The sequence below is a fragment of the Cetorhinus maximus genome, chromosome 9 (assembly GCF_964194155.1).
Source record: "Cetorhinus maximus chromosome 9, sCetMax3.hap1.1, whole genome shotgun sequence".
NCBI classification, from domain to species: Eukaryota; Metazoa; Chordata; class Chondrichthyes; order Lamniformes; family Cetorhinidae; genus Cetorhinus; species Cetorhinus maximus.
The window spans coordinates 106,321,358-106,342,139 of NC_135887.1; the positions used below are offsets into that span (position 1 = coordinate 106,321,358).

The following is a 20,782-nucleotide window of genomic DNA, read 5'->3' on the forward strand; positions in this document are numbered from 1 at the left end:
AAAGCCTTCTTAATTTTAACTGATTTGAGCTTGCGCTATGTAATCAGTCTATTACTCTTGAAATCCTTCATCGTTTGTCATCCGCCTTGATTAAAATCATCCTCGGTCAGGGCTGGGTGGATTCTTTTTTATTATTATTAGAGACTGAGAACTAGTTTTTACCTGGGGGAGAGGAATTAACCTCAGGGCTGGAGTTGGACTAGTGAATAAGACTGAGTTGCCTGCTACAGATTTTCACTGATTACCATGACTAGGTCAAATTTAAGTTTACACTTGCAGTTAAAGCTGAGATTAATGTAGTGTTTGAGGTAGGCCTAGGGTTGGGGTATCTGTTACAGGGGATGATTCATAGCACGTCACTGGCCTTGACAACACGCTGTCTGTCTTGCTGCTGCCGTTTATTTTCCTCATTGTCGGTCACGCTGCAACTCTCTGTGGTCAAAGGTTGTTGGGGGGTAGATATAAGTGCACAAACGGTGGGGACAGCTGACATGAGGCATTGTTAACCTATCTTGGTAAATTCCATTTGAACCACTACTCCTCTCCAGTGGTGGTCTGCTTTCTCTTTGAGAATTGGTCTTGTGTTGAGTGTTGTGGTGGGGAAGGAAGCGGCTTTTGCTTTTTTGTTATGTGGGCATATCTGTATTTGGGTCAGCACTGGTAAAGAATGCACTTCATCACATTGACACGTGAGAATGATTCCAAAGCAGATTTTAAAAATTCTTATGCTTAAATTGCCAGCTGTGAAAACACCTATGACTAGCAAACATGTGAGGTTTTGAGATCACAACAGTGAGCAATTGTTTCCACTCCTTGGTGGATTGATAGAGGCTCATGATTATTAAAAGAATATTAAAATGGGAAGCCAGGAGAATTTTCTTTTCCACACGGAGGGTTATTGGACTGTAGAATAGTGGTGGCTATTAAAACAGAGATTAAATCATCATTAAAAGGAAGAAGTAACAAGAGACAGGGAAGTAAAACTGAAGTAGATAGTTGTTAATAACATTTGAGGAGGAGCAATAGTTTGGATGCAATAAGCCAAAATGAGTCCTTTGATACTGTAATGTTTCTATGAACAGGAAACTCAAAGTCCATTAATTGTAGAGTAAGACTAAGAAAAAGGACTGATTTATACAGGCAACTTTTGCATCTTCTTTACTTGCAGTAAGTAAAAGTTGTTCCTGTTTCTATTTTATTTTCTTAATCTTACATAAACATACATTGTGGTACTATGTTTGGATCATTGGGTTTCCTTATCTATCGAATATTATTTGTCTCTCATTCAGACACTTGGACAACAGTCTGCTGAAAGCTTTTTTGCTCTTCACAGATGAGATATTTTCTTCAGTATAAAGAGGTAGCATGAGTGATTAATGTGAAACAAAAAATCTTTCTATTTGTTACCATAGCTTTTTCAGAAAGCAACAGAAGTGTTTCCGAGCGTAGGTGAGGTGAATTCTGAGGACCGGTTTAAAAAAGCACAATCTCAGTAAGACAACTAAGTATGTAGATTATTAAATGACGTTGATAAGTTGAATAGCATAAGATAAAGCAGGCTGGTACATCAGGTTATCATAAAGACAAAAAGCTAGTGACAAGTAAATTTAGGTCAGATACATATGGAAGAACATTGTCACACAAAAGATGATAAATGGTTGGATTTTTCTGCTGGGCAGGGCAGAGGCAACACCAAATTTTGGGATGTTAAAAAAAAATCAAAGTTAGCCTGAATAAAGAACTTTCAGGGCTAAAAGGCTGTTTATCACGCTTGCCTTCCTAAAGGTCTTTTACATGAGTTAGAATTGTCCTTATTTCACATATACTATTGACTATGTTTCGTTATATACACTGTGGATACACTCAAGTTACTATGCAAAAATTGTTGCATTTATAATACTTCCTAGAGTCGTTTCAGCAAGGCTAAAACACTGCAGGTCTCAGTATAGCAGTGGGGAGGGGGAAGAACCATGACTGGAGTTCTGAGGGGTTTGTTTGCTAATGATAATGATTTATTGGAAACCTTAATATCTAATCTCTTCACAGGAGAGGATATAAAAGCAAGTAGAAAAATAGAGACTTCTAATTTAAAAGTTAGACTATTGAAGGGTAATTTTAACATGTAAAATGGGTGGCTAATATGAACCCATCAGTTTCCACCAGGCAGGTTAGTTTATAGATACTCCCTTAGGGAGGAATTTTAATGTCCCCTTCTCCTTGGAGGCAGGTGGTGGTGGTGGGGGGGGCGGCAGGGAGATGTTGTGTGTGATCAGGCAGGAATGTGGAGATCCTGCCACCTTCCTGCTTCCTTCTGATTAAGTTTGGGGTGGGAAGGCTCGAGGACAGCCTTCCTACCCGGAGGCCACTTGAGGACCACTTAAGGGGTCCATTCGTCCCACCGCCACTGGTATTTAACCAGCAGCAGGTGGGGGCTTACTACCAGGAAACCCCTGGCGAATAGGCTTGGGGCCTGGTGGGGGGATGTGACTCCTCTCTTTGACTCTGTTTAGTCTTGTCCCTGAATTTTTTGCTCAATGTTAAATGTTTTGCTCCTTGTTAAAGTGCTCCAAGTCATATATTTTTATAAGGAGGGTCCTACAAATTCAACTTACTGCTGTTTATGAATTTTAGGAAGCATACGCCCCACCAGGGCACAAGCCTGTCCAACAGAGGAACCTGGAGAGACCCAGCCTCTAAGGTCCCTCTCCCACATCCTCACTGGAGCCTCTCTGTCTGGCCCCAGGGAACCTGCCCCACCATTTCCTGGGGTTCCAGTGTTAATCCGAGTGTAGGCCATGCTGTAGTACTGGTTGTGTCCACTGCTCTCAGTGGCACTGTCAGTACTGGAGAGCTGCCAGCCTCTAATTGGATGGAAGCTCCTCAAGGCAGGATATCTGCTGCACACCAGGATTTCCAGGGGTGATATTTCCCTCACAGGAGCCAGGAAACTCTTTCGAGTTACCAACAGTCACAGATTGCAACTCTTTTCGAGTACAATCACAGTTCTTGGTTTCCAGGAGTGGGACATGAACCCACAACCCTCTGATTCAAAGGCGAGGGTGCTATGAACTGAGCCACAGCTGACACCTCACAGGAGCCAGGAAACTCTTTCGAGTTATCAACAGTCACAGGTTGCAACTCTTTTGAGTACAATCACAGTTCTTGGTTTCCGGGAGTGGGACATGAACCCACAACCCTCTGATTCAAAGGCGAGGGTGCTATGAACTGAGCCACAGCTGACACCTCACAGGATCCAGGAAGCCTGACAGGAGGCGGGTAGGTGCTGATTAGGACTTAATCGCAAAAAGTTAGTATGCAGGCCCAGCAGGTGTTTAGGAAGGCATATGGAATGTTGGTGTTTATTGCAAGGGGAATGGAATATAAAAGTAGGGAAGTTTTGCTTCATTGTACAGGGCACTGGCAAGACCATATCTCGAGTACTGTGTACAATTTTGGTCTCCTTATTTAAGAAAGGATACAATTCAGTTCAGGTGCAGTTCAGAGAAGGTTCACTCGACTGATTCCTGGGATGAAGGGGTTATCTTATGAAGAAAGGTTGGACAGGTTGGGCCTGTATCCATTGGAGTAATCCTATTGAAACATATAAGATCCTGAGGGGACTTGACAGCGTGGATGCTGAGATGATGTTTCCCCTTATGAGAGAGACTAGAACTAGGGGGTCACAGTTTAAAAAGGAGTCTCCCATTTAGGATGGAGATGAGATTTCTTTTCTCTTTCAGAGGGTCGTTAGCCTATGGAATTTTCTTCCCCAGAGAGCAGTGGAGGCAGGGTCATTGAATATTTTTAAGACTGAGTTAGATAGATTCTTGATTGACAAGGGAGTCAAAGGGTATAGGGGGTAGACAAGAGAGTAGAGTTGAGGCCACAGTAAGATCAGCCATGATCTTATCAAATGGCGGAGCAGACTTGAGGGGCTGAATGGCCGACTCATGTTCCTAATTCATATGTGCATATATAATCCCATCAGGCCTCCCGAAAATGGCCAAGGTGGAGCTGCAACTGGCTTTCCAGCCAGTGATTGCCAACCCCCCCCACCTCCTCCACCGCTACCACCATCACCCCCGCAACCATTAAACCTTCCCTGAGTGTCTATTTTATTTCTTGCCTCCCCCCATTTGCCTGCAGCTTCTTCTGATTATTGCTTGTTCTCTGTTCCATCCTCTTCACTACTGGAGACCAATCTTTCAATCACTATGATCCTTCTCTCCATAATCGTCTCTCATAACCACTTTGCTTTGCCACCTCCCTTACTCACTTTAAAAGCCTCCTCTCTTTGACTCTGTGTTTAGTCTTGCTCCTGAATTTTTTGCTCAATGTTAAATGCTTTGCTCCTTGTTAAAGTGTCATATATTTTTATAAGGAGGGCCCAAAAATGCAACTTACTGCTGTTTAGAAATTTTAGGAAGCACACTCAAAAACTAGACAAGACCCTGGATTCATCCTCTGCATTCAGTGAATCAAGAAGTGATACCCTTCTCATTTCATACCTTAGAAAACTTAGAAGAAGCTGCAACTGAAATATTTAAAGTTGCTTCAAAAGTGTCTGTTGTTTCAATAGCGTTTTTGGTCTGCAGATGTACACGTTTTCACATCTACATTGAAGCAATTTCCAAACACATTTGAAAATTCTGAGCAAATGAGCTACCAAATTAACTTATTCTATTACTAAAGTTTACTTTTCAATTCAAATGAGCAGCAAACAATTTTAATCACTCGATAAATCATAGAAGAAACGCAAGCATCATAAAACAAAATTTATCTTTAATTAAGTGTCAACAGCAGTACAAAAGATGGAGTGATGGTGAATATATATATATATAGAGAGAGAAGGACAGTTTTGAGGTAAAATGAGCTCAGGCAGTCTCAGAGCCACTCCCCATAAGGCCCCAAATCCCTGTCTTATCATATCCATTATTTGTAACAATAAGAAGATGGCATTATTATCCAGAGTCTGTAATACCACCTTGTGCAAAAGGCCTTTTTTTTGAAATTGTACATAATGATAAGGTGCCTGTAAACGCCAGAAAATAACAGGTTGGTGTCTTTTGACTGGTGTTTTCATCATCTTTTTTTTATTATTTCAAATATAATGGAGGCAGAGGAGGTCAGACTACTAGTACCTCTAAAATAAATTTAACCCTAATTATTTCTTTTCTTTACCTCACGTCAATACTGCAGAAAATAAAGGCTGGTTTACATTATGAATAATGCCAAGCAGGGAAAAAGTGACAGTAGGACATTGAACATAATCAAGAAGGTTTTACATCATCCTTAGCAAACAAGTTGTCTTTTGTACTGTATAAAGAGCAGAATATGAGGAACATGTGATGGAGTTTTTTTTATGTTCAATTACAAACTTTACACGAGACTGTACAAGTCTTTTTTTTTCTTTTTTTTTTGATAAATTATTTACATTTTGTCAGACTTTTAACATTTTCAAAGCAGCAGCAGACACTATTTCTCTAAACACCCAAACATTTACCTGCTGTGGGCCCAGGTACCTGCATTGTTATAAATTCAAAATGTGGAGAAGTTGAACTTTCTTTAAAAAAAAATTAAATTATTAAATTCTGCTGTACAAGACACATGTGGAGCAGCCCTTTGTTTCTTAAGAGCCACACCCAGTGTTGCTATAGGGACGAAAGCATAGATAGTACCATGGCGACAAGAGTCCCGGTTGTCAGTCATGCGCGCTAAAACAAAATAAAACCTAACCAACCTTTTACACTTTATCAGCAGCTAGCATGTCAGTCCAGCAAGTCAGTGAATTGTGCTGATTAAATTAACATGGAGAACAACATCACAATATACATCACAATGAAAAATAAAACTTACAATGCTGGAAGATAAAGTTACAGTAAGAAGCTATGTAGGAACAGCTTATAAGCGTGTCTTAATGTAGTTTTTCAACATAAAAATGGCAAATACTTAATGAATGAACCAAAACGTTATAAAAGCTCCTGCTACTCTTCTCAAAGCTGAGGGCGGGCTATTTTATAAAATCGCACGCTCCAGCACTAAACACAAGTGACAAAGGAAGACAAACAGCAGATGCACATAGCAAGGCTGCAATGTGCAGGATAAAAAAACGAAATTTGTTATTTGCACATTTCCCCATACTCCCAAGAGCGGCAAACACCTCACTTGTGTGGTTCACATAAGACTGGCATCTTTGCTGGCTTGTGACAATAATAGGGGAAGAAAGGCGGGTGAAATTTAGGAACAAGTCCTAATTTCATTCACCAAAAAATAAAAATACATTATGTCGCTCCAAAGTTGGCCAAACTACTGGTTTGCTGCAAGGACCCCACATTTTCAATACTGTATTAATCTTAGAAAAAGATATACTCAATACGTTTTGACACAGGGGTCAAATTTGAGGTTAATGCGTATGGCAGATCAAGTTATTGGGTAAAATTATTATTTCCAAAACAGAACAGCTAATGCAACATATGAATTTTTAAAAATTATGCCACAGCCTGGGAATAAAACATATATTTATCACAACACAAATTGTTAAGAGGGATAGTTTCCAGGAAGGGTGTAGCTCCCAATGCGCAACTACTTTTGCATCATTGCTTACTCCACCTTACTACCTGTGGCATCACAAAAAGTGCAGCTACTAATCTAGAAGTCAGGACAATCTCCTGAGCCTCTTATACACATATTTTAAACCTCTACTTAAGTACTTCTGCCAGATTTGGGTGAATTTGCTACAGTCACAACTGCCCATTTTACTCAGATCCCATCTGCTTTACTGATGTATAAATTAATCAGACATAACAATCACCCAAATTTATGAAAAGAAAGTGTTTGGCAAACTTATTTTTCATTTAATGTAACACATAACACAAAGAAGAAAGTCAAAAATGTCAATTGCACATTTTGAAAAATGACACACAGCTCTTTGTATTTCCCCTTTCCAAATAAAGGTTTGTCAAACACTCTAAAAGGCATCGCCCTTTCACAGGATCATTATCCCTCTTCTGTGTCTTCTGCTGAGCTCATCAAGGAAACTTTAAAAGTATCCTATTGACTAACAATGAGACAAGGTTTGCTGACATGCTTACCCTTGCATGATATTTGCAAGGAATGACCTAAAATTGGAAAGGCAATTTGATTTATGGCTGCAGCCACCTCACATGATCCATAATAATCTACTGGTTTCACAAAAGTTATGAATATTGAGGCCAATTATTATTTAAATACAACCAAGGTAAAATACACTTAACTGGCTGAACCAGTGGCATCAAGTGAGAACCTCTCCTATTTGTCAAGTCCCCTGTTTATCTTGCTTTTCACTACCATCTGCTGCTCGTTGTTATATTCCTGACTCTGCTGGCACATATTGCTACATGTCATTGTGCCAGGACACACTAATTCATCAACACAGTCATGCCACTTAGAAACAGTTAAAAGGGGGTTGCCAACTATCACGTTCCCATAAACACAACTCACTCTGAGAAGTAACCCAGAGCAATTGTAAAAAGTTTGATTTCCACAAAGTCCCCCCTCCCACTCACCAGTCCCAGGTTGATAAGCTTACTTTTACACAGAAGGAAAATATGAATTCATAAAAAGAAATTTTACAAATTTTGTCTGATTGTTTTTTTCCTACCATGAAATGGGCACAGTACAATGATTCAAAAAGTGATTTTTTTCTTTAAATAAAATTATTTCCCTACTCCGCATATTACTAACTGTAACGCTATATATATCCTTAATAATAATAATTACAATACAAAACATGAGAAATTGACCACAAGCGAGGTGTCTGAACGCCTCAGCTAAAGGTCCAATACTGCTATATCATTGCGGGTGTGAGTTCAGCATCTACATGAGGTACAGCGACTTGTCAGCATTTAAAAATGTGGACCAACATACAATGATGTATAACAAAACAGTAAATACATAACTTATATTTCACTATGTATCATGAACAAAAATAGAATTCTATTTCCTATGTTATATTTACAATTTTAAAAAGTTCTAAAATGAGATGGTGGATTTTTTTTGTTGTAACTTTGTTTTAAGCTCCAATTTAAGTAAATTTGTACTATTTCATTTTTTGATTGTCTTGGTTGAGTAACTCTGCAGTGACATTTTAGAGCCTGATTTCGGCTAATAAATATTACACAAACATTTATTTGATCTAGTCAACCCTCAAATGTAATTTACAAAGAAATAATTATGACCATTAAAAAAAAAATCATTGAGTTTGGTGATGTCTGTTCAGCCAATCAGCTTGGAGAGTGCGTGGTCATATAGAAAATGACGAACGTTTGCGGGGTGGTGGGTGAGAGAGAAAAGGAAGATAAAGAAATCAGGGTAGGGAAGGATGACAGAGGTGAGGGAGAAAGGGGTGCTGAGGTGGAGCTAAAACAAAGTATTCATACATAACATTTTCCTCTTTTTTTTGCATAAATAAAGTTACTAGACATAAAATGACTCAAATCTGGCAACTGTGAGGCAGGCCCACACGAGTCGGAACAGGTGACATTTTGTTCATGTAGTATCTCTTATAACAGTTTCACATTAGTCAGAAGTGATAAAAAATATCATTTATATCCAGTGCTCATAACACTTTAAAACATCCTGTGTGTGTATGTGTGTGAGTGAGCGTGTATGTAATGTGTGTGTCCATGTGTGTATGTGTATCATATATATATTTTATATATATATATGTATACATATATATATATATATATACATACACATACACACACTACAAGCATAATCAAGTTTCAGTCCCAAAAAACAGTCCTTTGTTTTCCCACCAGCCTGCATTATATCATATTGGCATGGCAACAAAACAGCTAAATGTTTGTGTGCAATGAAAAATAAACTAAAAAATGTACTCTCAAACTACAAGCCATACACTGTTCTAAGTAAAACTGAATTTTAAAAATAAAAGCAGTTGAGGGGAGCTGATTATTATTAAGAGGTTATAAGAACCTTAATAAATAATAATTATGTGAAATAGAGACCATCCCCTCGCTCCTCCTTCCTCAAGTTGAAGCCAGATATAAAGTTCAAATCCTTTTTTCTGAATGAAATAACTTTTATCAGTACCTTGAATAATTTGCAAAAGAAACAGAGTGTTCATCAGTTATTCTCATTGCGTGACATTCCAACTCTATTATCATAGTCTAAATCAAACTAGTCATTATTCAAACCCCCAATGAATAATAAGCGGAATTCTACCTCAATCCTCAGCAATAGTTTGCATTTTTTCCCAATTTCAAAACAAAAAAAAAGTCCTCTTGAATGCAATTACCCATCAATAGTACTTTTTAAATTTAATAATGGCCATTTATATTTTGCAGCACATTAAGTATTTAAGATGGAAAATTTGATTACGCAGGGCGGATTGATGGAGATGCACCATATAATTTTTAATTCATTTGTGCTGTTTGTAACTTCGATGAACCTCACCTACTTCCTGCACATCAAATATCATTTAAGTTTAAGACCTTACAACGTATGGTTTTCACAGCAATGCAGTAGCTGAATTAAGACATTGTGAAATTAAGTAAAATTAAGTCATTAATATTTCCTCCCTGCTCATCCCTAGCCCACTTGTGCTTATCAAGGTGAAAGCTGACAGTGCAGAGGAATGGAAATTTTTTGTTTAAGTAAATTTACTTAACACCATTGAACAGCAGGTAAGACTCCAGGGTCAGTTGGAGCATAAATCCAATGCAACATTGAGCCCCCTCTCTATTCCTCTGTTAGCTCAACAATCTTCCTGCGAGGCTGAAATAGCATTAACCAGTCTAACCTTCCTAACTCTGGGTGGTGAGGGGTGGGGGGAGGGGTTGGGGAGGAAGGGTGGAAAGGTTAGTGCCAATTACAAGGGGTAAATTCAAACTAATGGAGTTATTCTTGCTCAAGTTCTACATCTTTAGCTGGTTTGATAAAAGGTATCCCACCTGAACAGAACACCCAGAAACTTACTGATTTTACCCCCTGAGTTTTAAAAAAAATTTCCCCTTGTGTTTTCTTTTAAATTCAATAATCCTAGATTATTGGCCCCATGGATCTCTGGAATGACTAAGATATTCTCAACGGAAACCAACATAATGAGGTAAAGGGCTAGAAATCATGCTTAGGAGACAAGTGCCAGCCTTCTTGCCTGCAGTGACAAATAACTGTTGAACACCCTATTGTGGCACATCAAAAAAAGTGATTGGACACATGCACTCTGGCAAGCTCCTCTTCTGTCTCAAATAGATATCCTTCGTCCATATTCCTGAGTAACTTCACTGTTGTCTGGAAAGAACCATTTTGTAAGCGTAGCTATATATTTTTTCTCCTCATTAAGATGACAGGCGATTGTCTAAGACTTTTGCAGTGTCTCCCAAATAAGACTTTTCAGAGTGTTAAGATTACAATGTTATTAGAAGTTTGGCACTTTCTTAATTCAAACAGTACAATACGCAACTCAAAAATAAAGAATTAAAAAAAGGAAAGCCAGTCAGGGCTCAGCTCTTTGTTGTTCTGCTTTATGCTGTGCTTTATGTGCACACGTGCTGCCATTTATGTTTTGGTTTTCTTCCCCCCCTTTCTTTTTAAAACTACGAGATTTAAGTTATTTTAAATAGTTCAGATTAAAAACACATTCACAAGTTGCTGGTTGGCACAGCATACCTGAGTGAGAATATAACCCCCCACCCCTTAAGAAAAAAACGAAAGCATTTTAAAACAAGCTCAAAAAAGAGAAAGGAAAAAAAAAAACTTTTAAGACTGCCAGATAGCTGTGAATCTATATTAAGCAACAGCTTTCAAGTCCTGACTTTTTTTTGTTTTCAGGCTGTAGCCAGTAATGTAAAATGTCCATGATACTTTGTAAAAATAAAAAAACAATCAGAATGCTTCACACATTAAGAAACATTTAAGACCATTGCTGATGAATCGGTTGGAGCCACACATGCAGGCTCATCAATAACTTTTTTTGTTCAAAATAACAGTCTGATTGCAGTTGCTCTTCAGTTGGCACTGATGGCCTCCTGATTCTCATTGTCACTGCTATAGTCTGATTTCTGATCATCTTCATAGTCCTCGTACATTTCCATTTCATCTTCGCCATTCATCATTTCGTTTACACCCAGGTTGCCGCTTTCTCCCTTCATGCTGTAAGTGCTCTGGATGACTGGGATGCTTGGTTCTGGACTACCAGATTCACTGGAACACTCGGATGTCAGTTGTGGTGATGCTGCTGTGGTTGCCATGGAGATAGCACCGGGATAGACTACGCCTGCTGCCGTGGTGATTGGAATCTGAGGCTGTTGCCTATACAGAGATGAACACTGGTTTGTTAGCAACCCAAGTAAATAAAATAAATTATTTTTAAAGACTTGAAGAACATGATTCATTTACCTGATTTACCTAACAGCATTGGTGGCAGTTACAACTCTGGCAGCAGTACTGTAAGGGTAGTGAGCAACACTATCTCCCATGGAGGAGCTTGGGACATTTCATGATGCCAGATATCCACACTGACAAACATCGACTTTACGACTGTTTGTCGTCATACCATTCCACCTGCCAATGACCAGCACTGCACTTTCCGCATCACTACCTTCACAAGTTCATAAAATAATTTAAAACGAGGAAGGCCAGTTTTCACAATCTTACTATTTCCATCCTACACTCCCCCCATTACTGCATCCGATTTTTAAAAAAAATAATTCCAGGGTTGTTGCCTCTACTATCTACCTGGAAGTCAATTTCATATGTCGATCACTCTAAGTGTGGTAAAATGTCCTGATATCAATCCTAAATTTACTACTTTTGTCTATGTTCTCTTGTTCTATTTTTGCAGTTTAATTTAAAGTAAAATTCCAGGTTTACTTTTTCTTCATTCTCTGTGGGGAGAATTTTCTCCAATTAAGGCCCATTCAGCGTGACACGCACCCGGAAGCGCTGAGCGTGTGTCACATGAGCTGGGACATGTCTATGTGCACGAAAGAGTTCAGAAATCTCCCTGAGGCACAAAGCTGCCTCAGGGAGATTAGTTTAATTTTGAACAATTTAAATAAAGAAAAAAAATTTTAAGCCATGTCCCCTCATGTGACAGTGTCACATGAACTGGAACATGTCTATGAATTTTATTTTAAAATGTTATTAAAGTTTAAAAACCTTCATGAAACCTCATCCTGCCCGTGCATGAGGCTTCATGATAAATGCAAAGGCTGCCTGGGCTCTTCGCCTGCCCGCCAACCTTAAGTTGGACAAGCAGCTCTGTTAATTATTTTAATTGATATTTAAATGGCCTTAATAGGCCTTTGACAGTTTGGCGGGCACACAGCCGACTCCAGCGCGCGCGCGCCGGACTAAAGATTTGAATGATGCGCGGTAACGTCGGGACACACACACAACGTCATTGTGCATCATTTTACACATCGGCGAGGGGGGCCTGCCCCCACACGCCGACCGAAGATTCTGGCCTATGTGTCTAGTAGATGATGGGCAGAATTTTATATTCGGCATGCGGGCACACACCTGACACGCCGGAATGTAATATGACGCGCCATGACGTCGGGTGTGCGTCCCGATGTCATCGCGCTGTCTTGCGATATTTCAATCGGTGGGCGCATGGAGTCAGCTGTGCACCTGCTGATAATTGAAAGGCCTCTTAAGGCCATTATTGAACTAATTAACTTCAAATTTACGCTGGCCATCCAACCTAACGGTTGGCGGGCAGGTGAAAAGGCCAAGCGGCCTTTACATATTTTAGGAAACCTCATCCACGAATGGGATGAGGTTTCCTAAAGCTATTACAAATAAAATGAAAACTTTCTTTGAAAAATAAAAATGAGTCCCATCTCATGTGACAGTCACATGAGGGGACATGTTTCATTAAATTTTTAATGTATTTATTTATGTTTTAAAAACCACTTCAATCTCCCTGAAGCAGCTCCTTGCCTTAGGGAGATTGAAGCGCTCTATCGCGCACATGCGCGAAAGAGCGCTGGACCCAACTCTCCCTCCTCCCCCTGCCTGCACACGTAGCACTCAGCGCTACAGCTTGCAATCCACATGTGAAATCACGGTGCGAAGCCAATTGCGGGCGGCGGTCGACTCCGTCCCCGCCCACCCAAACAATGTAAAATCCTGGCCAACGTTTCAGAAACTTTCTTTCTAGGCTGAAAAGTCCAAGTCATTCCAATCTTTCGTCTCTCTGAGATCCCTGACACCAGTGCTGGATGCAGTATTCAAAGAGTGATCTGACCAGACTGTAGTGTCATTCGACTACAACTTCCTCTAATTTGCATTCGACAATTTCAGCTATCGAGCAGAGCTTTGCCAATTGCTGCTCTGGGTTGATTAGACATATTGAACCTTCAGCTTCATCCTTTGCTATTTCAACAGCAATCATGAAGTACATTGGTCACCTATTTTTGTTTCTTATGTGCAGTACTTCACATTTATCTATATTAAATTCCATCTGTCACTGTTTTTCCCAATTATCTATTTTGCTCAACTCATTCTGTAATTTCTAATTCTATTGTGACTCCAAGTGTGATACCATCTCCAAATCTGTTTCCCAATGAGTTTCAGACACTTAATGGATGTAACAATACTGGTCCCAAGACCAATCCTGACACCCTCCACGTACTTCCCCCAATTCTAACATAACTGATCTAACCAGAACTGGTCTGGTCACAAGATTTATCCCGAATTCCACAGTTCTGAATTTTACATACTTGTCTGTTTTTTTAGAACTTAAATGGAGAGTTTGATTATTTTCAAAGTGGCATGTGTTCTTTCTGCCAAAATCTTTGGCTGGAGATCATTTCATCTGCCATAATAATCATAATAATTTTTTCCCAGTAGAGCCAATTACCCTCAATGTTTTGTAGCATAAAAATAAAATGCTGAACAAGAATTAGACTACTCTCACTAAAGATATTATCCATACGAACATACGAACTAGAAGCAGGAGTAGACCACTTGGCCCTTCAAGCCTGCTCCGACGTTCAATAAGATCATGGCTGATCCAATTGTAACTTCCCACCTACCCCCGAAAACCATTCACCCCCTTGTCAATCAAGAATCTATCTAGCTCTGCCTTAAAAATATTCAAAGACTCAACTTCCACTGCCTTTTGAGGAAGAGAGTTCCAAAGACTCACAACCCTCAGAGAAAAAAATTCTCCTCATCTCTATTTTAAATGAGTGACACCTTATTTTTAAACTGTGGCTCCCAATTCTAGATTCTCTCAGAAGAGGAAACATCCTCTCCACATCCACCCTGTCAAGACCCCATTTCCATTTGTTCAGCACTGTTTGGCTTAATTGATCTCTTAATACAAAGAAAAATCGGTCAAAGCTGGCTGAATAGGATTGTGAATTTGGGAGGGATGATTAGTCTGATTCTGCTCTTTTCATTTATTCACAGGATTTGGGCATCACTGGACAGGCCAACATTCTTTTGATCATCACTATTTGCCTTTGAGGAAGTTGTGAGCTGCCTTCTTGAAATGCTACAATTCGTGTGGTGAAGGTACTCCCACAGTGCTATCAGCAAGATAGTCCCAGGATTCTGAACCAGCAGCAATGAAGAAACAAAATATATTTTCAAGTCAGGATGGTGTGTGACTTGGAGGGGAGCTTAGAAGTGGTGATATTCCCATGTGCCTGCTGCCCTTGTCCTTCTAATTGGCAGAGGGTGTGGTTTTGGTAGGTGCTGTCAAAGAAGCCTTGAGGAACTGCTGCATTGCAGCTTGTAGGTGGTAAATATCGTAGACATGGTGTGCTAGTGCTGGAGGAAATGATTGTTTAAGATGCTGGATGGGGTGCTAATCAAATGGGCTGCTTTGTCCAAGGTGGTGTCAAGATTCTTGAGTGTTGTTGGAGCTGCACTCATCTGTGAGTGGAGAGTATTCCATCAGACTCCTGACTTGTGCCTTGTGGATGGTGGACAGGCTTTGAGGAGTCAGGAGGTGAGTTACTCATCACAGAATATCCAATCTCTGAACTGCTCTTGCAGCTACATTATTCATGTGGCTGGACTGGTTAAGGTTTTGTTCAATGGTGACCCCCAGGATGGTCACAGTTTGATGATGGTACTTCCATTGAATGTCATGGGGAGGTGGTTAGATTTGTTGGAGATGGTCATTGCTTGTTGTTTTGGGGGAGTGTTGTTTATTCTGGTAACTAGGTACAACCCAGGTTGATTTGACTAATGTCTCACTCTCCTTGCTGGGGGCAAGGGTCCAATGTGAAATGAGTTCCAACATCCTACACACATTCCTAGTAGATACGGGTCCACAGCATGAAGTCTCATCCTAAACCAGCAATCTTATTTAGAAAAGCCACAAGTATGAATGGTGTAAAAAGTGAAAAATGTCACAGCGATTCAGTTAAGCCCAATTGAGATTGGGGTTGAGGCATACTGTTAAGTAACAGCAGGAGAAGGTTTATTTTACTCTAACCACAGTGTACCTGACCTGGTAGTGCCCGATGGTCATAGTGGAATATCCTCTTTTCCTAATCACTAACATCCCTCAGATAATGATTGTAAATAAGTGGGAAGGGGCTTGAACTTACTTTGCTCAGAGTTTCTCAGGCAGTAACATACAAAGGAACTGTTAAAGGACAAGTCCATTCATAAGTCAAAAGGTCCAACTCAATTTGGTTATTTTGACCTCAAATCACAAGTACTAAACACATAGGCCAGAATTTTACATTGATTGGGCAGGCATGCGCCCGGCCCAAACACACGGCAAATTGTGTGAAAATGACATTGGGCGTGTGCATGTGAGCAATACTGAGGTCAGCAGGCGTGCATGGGAGTTGGATCTGTGCCTGCTGACAATTAAAGGGCCAATTAAGGCCATTAAAAACCCTATTGTCCACGATTTTTATGTTGCCCGTGCGATTTCTCACTCGTCACATGGGCAAATGGGCAGGTGGGCAGCCCACTTTTAATGAAACCTCATCCAAGGGCAGGATGAAATGTCCAGGGTAAAATATAATAAAAAATGATATCTGGGAACTGATGTTTTTTGAGTTCTTCTGTCAAGTGCTTGAATGTGTCGCATAGACGCAGGTTGGTGCATTTTTTCCTTGTAATTTAATCTGTCCAGCTCTGGAGCTCCCTGAGGCAGCTCCGCAGCAGCTGTCTGCCTTCAGGAAGCTTGCTAGAGGCGCTCACCCACACCCTCACTTTTGTCAGCACCCGCCCTCTTCCCATCTCCCTCAGCAGCACTGAGGCTTTCTCGTTAATTGGCCAGCCAGCGTGAAATTGTGTTCCGGGACCGATCGCAGGCAGAAGGGCATTTTGCATCCGCTTCCGGGCCCACCAACTTGGTACGCACGCCAAGCGTGAAATTCAGGCCATGCAATTTATAATCATCGCATGAACCCAGTTTGATAATTACTGACTTGATCTGTCTCCTGGGGACTCATTTTATTAATGGTAGCAGGTCTCTAAAGATGTTGCTCACAGGCCAACCTGAGTTATGGAGCACAATCACAATGTTTAGCTATTAACCTGACCTGTTCTTTTAAAAACACCTTGATGAAATTCAGGTAATCGCAGCTGCTTGTAATCGTACCTCATTGTGGTTGAGGTCAATCAGAGGCTAGTAAAATGTCTCAAAATTTAACATTCCATCTGAATGGCTGGTTTTCTTTCCCTCTAAGATTAGTTTGCATCTGTAACAGAATGGGACTTTGTACATAACTTCAGGTGTGAAGTCTACAATGTGATGGGTGTGTGCTAGATGCAACTTTTATTTATTTTCATGTGTATCTCTACAAGGCATATTAAAGGTCACGTGAGAAGTGACTTCCTCCAAGTGTTACACTTAGATCTTGCAACACTTTCCCTTTCATACGGATCCCATTACAATCTTCCAGCTGACCATGACCATGCCATGGTGGGTTTGTTAAGCAGCATGTGTGCATATATAAGTGTCTGCAAAAAGCTAGAAAGTCTTAAGCCTACAATAAGACTGGTAGATAGTGAAATTCTATGTTCTTGCTTCATTTGTCCTGTCAGCAACTGCAAAGATAGATAGCCAGGGCAGCTCCGTGAAGTTGATAGGGGCTTATATCACACTTAAGGGCCGTCACATCCTGCACACTCCTGCCCATTTTCTCCATTTCATCTCTTACAACATACTGCCAGAATAGACAACATTTCCACCAATGCTTGATCAAACAATTGGGAAGCACAACAAATGGACAAGGTTGAGGAATGCATTTCAAAAATGCTGGCCCCAAAGTTCCTAGTTTAGGAGAGTCCCATTTCCACCAAAAGGGCCCAGAATATGAGATGGAATTCTTGCTGATATTCTGCCCCTTTTAAACTGGACCTATAAATTCTGATTGGGGTAACAATAGATATATCTTCCAGACATCTCCCATTCAAGGGAACCTGTAATGGGCTTCACTGGGAATTCCTCCCTTTACACTCTTGAAATCCTTCAGAGGAGCTCTTAACATTTTGAGACTTGTCATATATCCCTTTGAGGTCATCTGAAAGTCCCTAATCTTTCCTAGAGCAAGACACAATAATCCCAGAGGTAATTTAATACTGGAGCGTCTTCAGTAAAAGCTGAAGACTCTTAAAGAAAATGTGTTTTCTTCAGGTCCTTTGGGGATCTCATGCGGAATGACAAGGCACAATTCTGTTTGGAATTGGCTTGAGCCAGGGCAGGCATCTCTTGCAGGCACCTGCTCTGACCCAAATATGGAAATCGTACATTGTTGAGATTGGTATGTTGTATATTGCTCATTGGTAAGACATGAAGTTACAGGTTCAATCAACTAATTAGCATTGTATAACAAAATTGTTGAAGAGAAACATCAAAACGAGGTTTTAGACAATGTTGCAGAATTATTTGAAAAACGAAATATTAAATAAAAATGTTAAAAGGTAAATGGGGGTATATTAATTGTCAGTGGGTTTCTGCCGATTTGGCGCATTTTAAATGCCAGGCCTCATTAATATGCCACCGGTCAACTTCCTGTTGGAATGTGTGGGAAGTGACTGCTGGTTTGAAGAGATCCAGGTGGCGTATGGTGTATAACCTGTTTGCTGCTTCTCTCAAACAACATTTCTTTTCAAAACAACTTTTCAGAATCATAAGATAGAAAATGTTTCTACTGAAAATTCAATAACACCTACCCCACAGTGAAGAACTGCCGCATCTCCTGCCTTCGGTTTCTCATCAACTGCTTATATTCGCCAATACGCAGTTTCTTGCCATCCACAATACAGGTGCGCTTTGGTCTGGGCTTGTATTTGTAGTTGGGGTATTTTTCTAAATGCATCTTGCTGAGCCTGGCCTGCTCTTCATAATATGGCTGCTTCTCTTGGTTGGACATTGATTTCCAGCGAGATCCTGCACAAGACGGACAAAGATCAAAAAGCAGCTCTCATCAGAGTAAACCATCCAAGAACTTGGGTAATGTGATGTTGTAATCAAGGCACTGTTTGCATTAACACATGGTTCCATTTTAATTCTAAATTAAGTCTGGTTAAAAATCACTGAGGAAACGATTACAAGGATGCTTGGTCCAGAGTGAATGGTTACAAGTGCTGCCAATCCTTTTATCAGGTAAAAGGCCACCCTCTATGTGAGCATCAGCAAGCTATATTATCATGTGGCACATCATAACCAAGTTTGATGCTATCCTAACTAAGTACCCAAATAGGCATACTCTCCAGCAAGAGTAAGCAGGAGGAAGCAAATTGGCTGATATTTCTCCCTCCTTACTCCAGGGTCATTGAAGCCAGCACCCCGAGAATGTCCCATGGGCCAGGGAAATGCTATCTGGTGCAATTACCCACAGAACCATTGTTTAGCTATTTGCTAGCTCCACACTAACTCCTGTTTTGAATAGCATTACTGTGAATTAGAATTGATTTGACTGAAATTACTATGCAACCAGCACATGTCATTCTACAGGTGCACATGTGCTATATGCAAGTCCTGTGATTGCTCAATCAATTTTCACAATATGCAACCTACACACAATCTGCTTATTAGCCATTTACAATATATCTATCCTCTTAGTAGCCAGCAGAACAATACTACAGCTTCTTTTTTCTGCGTTCCAAATGATTAATTTGACACTAAAAGGCATTTTTTGAAAACAAACATTCAATGTATTTACGATGACATGCTTGCATTGTAACTTTATTATTTTAAAGAAAATGCACATAAAAGTTAAACTGAAGGGGCTAAGTTGCTACCGTATGTTTCATTTTATCATTAAAGTCTTCCTTTTTGAGGAGACTGCCAAGTGAAAAATGTTGAAAGCATTAATTTAAGGATGTAAAGGCTTAACCCTACTATACACTAACAATTCTCCTGGGGACAACTTCTTGCAGAGCACAGTAGCAAGCAAAAGAGAAAAAAAAAAAGAAAACTATGTGGAATTTTTTGTTGTAATTCTGACTCTGTAGTTCCTTCGTCTTGAACATTCACAATGTTCTGATATGGTGATATGAACTTTTCAATACAGTGTCTACATTTTCTCCAATCATTATTAGGTTTTATTATTGTAGCTCCTCGGGCTGTGAACATGGTACAAAGAAAAATACTTTCAAATGGCTTCCAAGTATACTTCATTTATTTAATCTAAACAGCTTAAAATGAAGACTTTCTTGTTTTGGGGAGAGATGCAATACAACAAATCTTGTTTTTTGACATATTTCTCAGGGTATTACTGAATAAAGTAGCTGTAGTCATTATAAACATACTGATTGTAATTAAGAACACTTGGTGCTTTCTGACAAGGTCTTGTTCAGGGCATTGCTAAAGACAGGCCTGATGTTGTCACTCAATCTACACAGCAATTTAGAACTGACAAATACACTATTGCTGCCAAAAGAACTGTCCTAGATTTTATATGCAGCTTAGAAACTTAGAACTTATCCATAATTTAAAACTGTAAATGAAGGGTCCCCCCCCACCCCCCACCAAACCTTGTAAAATTACAGCAGGTACCTTTTGATTGAAAATGGTAGAAAAAATATTGTATGAAGGGGCATTAATTTCCAACAGATTGATTCACTGTGGTGGAAATGGAACATCAACAAATCACATAACAAGAAACAGGTTCTGTGGAACAATTGTTGTGGTAAGGATTTATTTTTCTTTGATGAATATCAAAGATGGAATCAGCTTCATTCGGAAGGACTGTAGATTTTTTTTTTCCATTTTTTATGATTACTCTGCTTTGGTCTTGCTTTAGGGTATTTTATAATTTCACACAGGGGACCATATTCCTCTCTATGCACAAGAGCACAAGCAAGTAGAAAGTGGTATACAAATAGTCGTTTGGTAGTACAGAACTTTTAGCATTGCTGAAAAAAGACATTTTGTCAAAGCTTTTCATCTTGCATTCATCAGAACAATCGCAAGAATACCAATGTCAGGGGAAGCAAGAATTTTATACTGTATGAGTAGAGAGTGCTGATTGGTTGGCAAGTGGACTCTGATTGGTAGAGGCATTGTCATGGAGAATGCACCAGTTAATGGTGACTGACAGTTAACTGCCAAGCATTGTTTGAAATTTAAACCAGGCAGCTTGACTCTGATTGGTCAAGGTATTGACCTGAGGAATGAGCCAGAGAATGGCTATCACTTATTTTGTTTTTCTAAAACAGATGCAGCGTGTGTTAATGCTCTTTCTATCTGCAAAGAACAGGGCCCTGTGTATTAATATATGCAATTTCCAGTACACACAAATGTGCCACACTGGAGACTTGAATGTCAATCTTAAATTGGTTGACAGCG

At 39.8% G+C, this 20,782-nt stretch overlaps 1 protein-coding gene across 5 annotated transcripts in view; it reads right to left on the reverse strand.

Annotated features, from left to right (window-relative positions):
- Positions 1 to 4,762: 4,762 nt before the first annotated feature.
- Positions 4,763 to 20,782, reverse strand: part of sox6 (SRY-box transcription factor 6) — a 710,993-nt gene continuing 694,973 nt past the window's right edge. For all 5 annotated transcript variants that reach the window (XM_078549279.1, XM_078549274.1, XM_078549275.1 and 2 more), the window contains 2 exons: positions 18,163 to 18,379; positions 4,763 to 11,313 (listed from right to left, as the gene is read on the reverse strand). In XM_078549279.1, the coding sequence (XP_078405405.1) occupies positions 11,010 to 11,313; positions 18,163 to 18,379 (521 nt within the window). In that variant the 3' untranslated portion in view covers positions 4,763 to 11,009. The remainder of the gene's footprint in view (positions 11,314 to 18,162; positions 18,380 to 20,782) is intronic.